The sequence below is a fragment of the Acinonyx jubatus genome, chromosome B1 (genome assembly GCF_027475565.1).
Source record: "Acinonyx jubatus isolate Ajub_Pintada_27869175 chromosome B1, VMU_Ajub_asm_v1.0, whole genome shotgun sequence".
Classification (NCBI taxonomy): Eukaryota; Metazoa; Chordata; class Mammalia; order Carnivora; family Felidae; genus Acinonyx; species Acinonyx jubatus.
The window spans coordinates 35,115,218-35,121,217 of record NC_069382.1 but is presented as its reverse complement, the minus strand read 5'-3'; the positions used below and the strand labels follow the sequence as shown (position 1 = coordinate 35,121,217).

Here is a 6,000-nt window from a genome sequence, read left to right as displayed (position 1 = left end):
CACTTGTAGTGCATAAGAGGTTCAGTAAGTGCCTACTCTTCCCATCCTCCAGTCCAGCTCTTCACACATACATTCTGCTTCCCCACTACTTTCCTGGTGTTGACTCGAAGCTGGCAAAGGGTTAGAGATGCTTGAACTTTCACAAACCAAAGTGCCCTGACTTTCACAGACCACCCCCCCACACACACACACACACACTCTGTGGACAGATGCTTGGGACCCAGCTTAGGCCCAGAGAAGATCTTGCTGCTAGGACAGAAGGTGTCTATGGTGGTCAACTGAAGCATATGTACCCAAGAGGGCTGTGGCTCTCCCAACCCCATCCCACAGCACTTATGCCACACAGAAATATTCCAGATGTGTTTAATGCCACAGAGAAGCCTAAAACCTACATAAAGCTGCAGCCATCGTCCCAGTGCCTGGAGCCAGGGTGGTCCCCTGAAGGGACGTCAGCAGGGAAGATGCCTGTATAAGGCAAGAAACCAGGGCAATTTGCTGACATCCTTTTGTCCTCTGCCCTAAATGCCCAAGCTTCCTTTAGGAAAGACAGAAGAGGAAGTGGAAAAGGGGTAGGAGGAGGGTGTGTCTCTTTAGGGCCCCCTTCCTGCTTTGGGAGGATGACTCACACAGCAGGCCCTGGGAGGGACAATTCCTCAGACCAGACTAGGGCAGGCCAAGGCAAGTGTTCCGGAAGGAGCAGAGGGAAGTTCCTGGAGTGCAGTGGCCAGGAGAAGTAACCTGAAGAAACTAGAAGGGAGGCCTGTGGTCGTCCTCCCACTCCTTCACACTGGCCTCTGACTGGTGCCCCAGCGAGCACAGGATAGTTTCAGCACCGGCATTCGATAAGGTCAACATCTCCTCTGCCCCCCATCACTTAGCGCCTTTCTTAAGTACAACATTGTCATACTCTGTTCCCTGTGGCCAGCCAGATGCAGAAAAGTCCTGCCCTGCTGGGTAGACGTGCTGGAGGCTGCTGGTGTCCCTGTGAGCTGAGGCCTGCCTCCTCCAGGCTTCACCCTGGGGCTCCTGTGGGCTGTCATACAGGGATAGGGCAGCCACTCCCTCGGGCTCATCGTATATGTGGTCGGGCTGTGGGGCCGGGTGCTCCTCAATGCTGTCATACAGAGGGTCCACTGGGGACTGGGGAGGAACCGCCACGATACCCCTGAAGCTTTTCCCCAGGTTACGAGCTACTGCATCGAAGGGCACCGCATATTCCCCCTCTGGGCCCCGCGGCCGGGTGGTGGGGACTGGAGTGGTCGGTGACGGAGGTGGCAGTGAGTCGTGGGGCCGGGAGTAGGGGCTCTCTGGCCGGGGCAGCACTGCAGGGACTGTGGCTGGCTGGGTTTGGGGCCCAGGTGGGGCACTGTTCTTCTGGGCAGAGATGGCCTCTTCCAGAGCCAAGAAGATCTCATTGCCTTGCCGAGTTTCAAACTCAAAATTGCCCTCTCCAGAGACACAACGCCGGCCTGCCTCAAAGGAAAAGGTTACCTGGGTGGAAGGGAAAGGGAGATTATTGGCCAGTCCACACAGTAGAGTCCCTTCTCCCAGACCCAGCTCCCAACCACAAACCTGTCACTTCCGACTTCCTTCCACAAGAACCATGAGAGCTTCTCCCCAAGTTGTTAAGGAAAAAACCCAGAGGGGGGTGAACCATCCCTCTGGGTTTTTTTCTTAACAAGCAAAGCCCTCTCTCCTGTCCCTTCCTTCTCCCTGCCATCCATTCAAGTGTGGAGGTTGGTATATATTCATTCTCAATAACACCAGCCCCTGTTTACTCCTCTGACCTCCCTACCTCTTCCTGTTCTCTGGTTCTTCTAGTCCCCACCCACTCCCCCTTCCCTCTCCTTCCCCTGGCTCTCTCTCCACTGGCTGTTTTCTTCTGCTGGTTTTTATCTGTCTTCCCTTCCTCCTCCCATGCTCTCTTCCTTCGAGGGCCCCTTTGTCCTCTCCCTGACAATCTCCTCTCTCACAGGCAGCCCCTGCTCACCTTGTCCCGCCCAAAGCGCCTCAGGAACCTGTAAGGCCACTCATACAACTTGGTGCCCAGCTCAGGGCCACCCCACAGCTCCAGTGCACTCTCTCCAGCCCGCAGGGTATAGGATCCCCGGAGCCGGCACCTCTCGCTGGCTTCTGTGGGTCTCATGGTCACAGAGAACTCCTTGCGGGGGGCCGCTGTGAGGGGCAGAGAGGGGAGGTGGATCAGGCAGTTCATGGGAAACAGATGGCCTGCCTCAACTCTGCTCTAAATAAGCATGCCAGAAGCCTCCAGAAAACACATTATCCACGTGCCTCCTGACCCTGCAGCCTGCATCTTGGAGGCTGAGCTGCCCTGTGACAGGTCATATTCCCCAAAATGCAGGTACCTCCACCTCCTACCCTAGTCAGCATCGTGCCCTGGCCACATGCACCCCGACCTTGTGCCCACATCCTTCCTGTCCCTGTTGCCAGAGTCACAGCCTTGTCTTCCCCATCTAATCTCCTGCCCTTACCCAGCCTCCTCCCCAAGTCCTGCTATCACAGCTGCAGGTGCAGCCGACCTTACCCTCCCAGCTTGCAGCCAACCCACCCACTGCTGACGCCATCCAGTGCCCTCTGTGAGGTGGAGCTTGAATGTCACCCTGTGCCCATCTGCTCCCCGCACACGCCCAAGTCAGTGGGCTAGACACATCACAAAAAGGGACTGCTTCGTCAGCAGAAAGTTCCACTGCCACAGGATACTTTAAATCCATAAAACTAAAACCTTCTCAGACACTCTCTCAGGTCCCCAGGACAGAGAGTTCAAAAGCAGCACCTTCACTGGATCCCCCAGCCTTGCCCTCTCCCACCATCAGGGCCTGGGCAAGAGGGAATGAGCCACAGGGGGATGGGGAGGGGGTGGGGGAGGCCTGACGCTGGAGGCAGTCCAGGCTCCCCCACCTCAGGCCACTCCCGGAAACGATGCAGAGAAGCCGATAAGGGGACTAGCCGGGGCTGGGGGCAACCACAGGGCAGGAAGACTCAGAGGCGGCCAGCCGCCGGCCCACAGCTCCTCCCCACCACACCCTGGGGAGGGCGCCCCAGGAGGGGAGGCAGCCCCTCACCTGCAGTCGTGCTGCTGTATAGTTCATTCTCCTCCATGCAGGGCCAGCTGCCCTTCCTCGTCGGCCCCAGCAGCTCCTTCCTCTGGCCCTGAGGAGGAGGCCAAGGTCTCACCACTGTCACCAATGCCAAGCCCCACCTGTGGCCCAGGACTTCCTCCAGAGCACACTCAGCCTGCTGTCCCTATCTGCATTCTGGATTGGGGCCCCCCCGCCCCGCCAGGAACCACCCCCAACATCCTGACCTTGGCTCTTAGAACACCTGCCCACAGCAAGTACCGAGTGCCCCCACTCCCACCTGCATGCCCCTGCCTTTTCTGCATCACTGGATGACTCACAGGGAAGGCCAAGAGGCAGATGGCCTGCATCCAGTCACTGCGCTCTGCAGCGGGGGCTGCCAGCAGGTACAGGCGTTCCTTGGTCTCCAGGAAGAAGGCGCTGGTGTCCCGGGGGCTGCTGGCCTCCCCGCCAGCCTCAGCCACCCGTAGGCAGTCACTGAGGCGGATCACCCTCCTGGCGGCCTCTCCCCGGCGTGGCTTCTCAGGGCCCTCCTGGAGCTCCAACCGGGCCAAGGCGCAGCCTGACTCTCCATACAGCATAGCCCCAAACCGGCGCCATTTCTGAACCCAGACACATGGCAGGTGAGGTGCGGGGAGGGAGCCACCCAGAGATGGAGAGATGGTGATCAATGGGGAGACGAGGAACCAAGGGAGAGGGCGTGGGGCAGCACTCGGGTCAGAGAGAGGGGTGAAGATCACAATAGATCCAAGGAGTCAGAGGGGATAACAGGAGCCTTAGGAATTAGCAAGCATTGGAGACCCACCCCACACAGCCGAGAAAGAGGCCTGCAGTGACAGCGAGTGGAAAAGCAGAGGCAGAAGGGAGCCCCGTGGGGACAGACTGCAAGGCAGGCCCAACCAAGATCCGAGTTGAGAGGCAAAACGCCTGTGAGTCCCTGAAGCCCAGAGGAGAGATGAGAGGGTGGCATGAGGGCCGAGACCAGAGCTCATCATTCTCTCTGTGTGAGGCCCCACAGAAAACCCTGTGCCAGGAACTTCAGTCAACCCTATGGAACATTCCTGCTTCACCCCTTGACAGGTTGGGTCATGAGAGAGACAGAGAAGCCCTTGTGCAGGTCAGCCGAGGGACAGAGGACTTCCTCATTCGAGGAGGCCAAGGAAGGAAAAGGAGGCTGGCCACAGAGACCCCGGCTCAAGCTTGACACCAGCCAAACTCATCCCACTGGGGCAGGAAAGGGAGAAGGAACTTCCACAGCAATGTCAAATTATCCCCCCACCTTGCCCTCCATTCCCTCCCAAAGCATCCCCGTGTTACCACAGAGCCTCAGAGGCAAGAAATGGAGTCAGAGCCCTCATGTACCCTCCTCCCCACTGGCGAACAGCCATTTGCAAAGAACTCAGCTTGGGGCCTGTTTGGGGAAGCCAGTGGCTGCCAAGGGTCTAACGTGGGGAGTGGCACAGTCCCCACCTTCCCATACAGGTTTTGGAACGTTCAGGGGCTCCCTCTCATCCCCGGGAATTTCTAGCAGCAACCCCCCCAGCCCCTCTACACAGTCCCAGCCTAGCCTTGCCCTTACCTTTCCAAAAGTCTGCTGCTGCAGAAGATACAGGGGGCCCTGCTTCACTGCCACTTCTTCCATCCTCTCACCATGACGGTGCCCCAGCACTTCAGTTGTCTCCTTCCACGCCCGCCCTCTTTCCCTCCTCCCTGCCGTGGGTTCCCCCTAGTTCATTTCCTCTCTGCCTAGAGTTTTCTGCAATGTTCTTGTCTGCTCGATGATGACAAACCCAAACCAATAGGCCCTGTGGTTTCTTGCTGTGTGTGTGTGTGTGTGTGTGTGTGTGTGTGTGTGTGTTTGCCGAGTGAGTTTCATGCACAAGCTTCCTGCATTTTCATTGAGTAAGATAATTTCCAAAAAGCCAATTTCCAGCTTTTCAGCCAGCAACAACTCAGGTACAGAAGCTGGCCGGGGAGTCAAACCAAACAAGGAAGGGCTGACCTATAGCAACAAAGAGACCCAGAACCAAGTTCAACAGTAAAACCAGTAGCAAAAGGCCCTCACACACAAACTGGATGTTCAGCATGACATAGCTGGAAGAGAACTTAGAAATCAACCAGGCTAAGTCCCTAATTTAAAAATGACTGGATGGAGGCTCAGGAAGATCTGAGGAAGGTGTTCAAGGCCACCAACCGGAACCCAGGTCTCTCCGCTCAGTAAGAAAGAGCTTAGCCACACATACACCCACCCAGCACACAGGACACATCAGACAGATCTCACCACTTTCACACACAGCTGCAACTGTGTTTCACTCTGAGGGGAGCACTCCCTGCCCCAGTCAACACCACACACAACACCTTCTTGGGATTCTAGAAACATGAACATCCCCACCCTGAAGCATGCTATGTTCCCAGAGCCCATCCAACTGGTTGGATTTCACCTTCTTTCCAGCCTTTGTGAACATTATAAAGGCACTAGAGTTTCATCTGGAGATTATCTGATTGTGTTTTTAAGTTACAATAGCAATCTCTTATATTTAAAAAAAAAAAAAAAAAGCTTTATAGTTGCCAAAACAAAAATGCTCCTTAGTTACTAAAGCTTCCAGGCATACAATGGTCACCAGCCATAATATCTACCCCTGGAAAAGGGAATGCAGGTATGAACCCACCTGTTTGAGACTCTTCTGAAGTCACAGGACTGGTGGGGACAGGAGAAGTACCAGGGCTCCTGATTTTTATTCTGATGGTCTTTTTATTGCTGGCACCTAAATGGAATCCAGACTCCATGCAAGAAGATACACTGCTTTGGGGAAATCTAAGGTTCCCAGAGAATATTTAACTTAGAACCAGATGGTTTAGAGAAGCAATCTGATGGGGCATGGTGCAGAAATGTTGGGGAACC

General features: G+C 55.7%; 1 protein-coding gene across 2 annotated transcripts; it reads right to left on the bottom strand.

Annotated features, from left to right (window-relative positions):
* Positions 1–347: 347 nt before the first annotated feature.
* Positions 348–5,601, bottom strand: DOK2 (docking protein 2). 2 transcript variants are annotated; one of them, XM_015079258.3, is made up of 5 exons: positions 4,678–5,601; positions 3,419–3,700; positions 3,084–3,171; positions 1,991–2,175; positions 348–1,491 (listed from the first exon to the last, which is right to left on the bottom strand). In XM_015079258.3, exons 1-5 carry the CDS (start codon positions 4,738–4,740, stop codon positions 871–873), a joined length of 1,239 nt encoding a protein of 412 aa, XP_014934744.2. In that variant the 5' UTR covers positions 4,741–5,601; the 3' UTR covers positions 348–870. The 2 variants fall into 2 exon arrangements, with proteins under 2 accessions (XP_014934744.2, XP_026933273.1); XM_027077472.2 differs by lacking the exons at positions 3,084–3,171; positions 4,678–5,601 and having other exon boundaries at positions 3,419–3,558.
* Between the last annotated feature and the right edge of the window lie 399 nt (positions 5,602–6,000).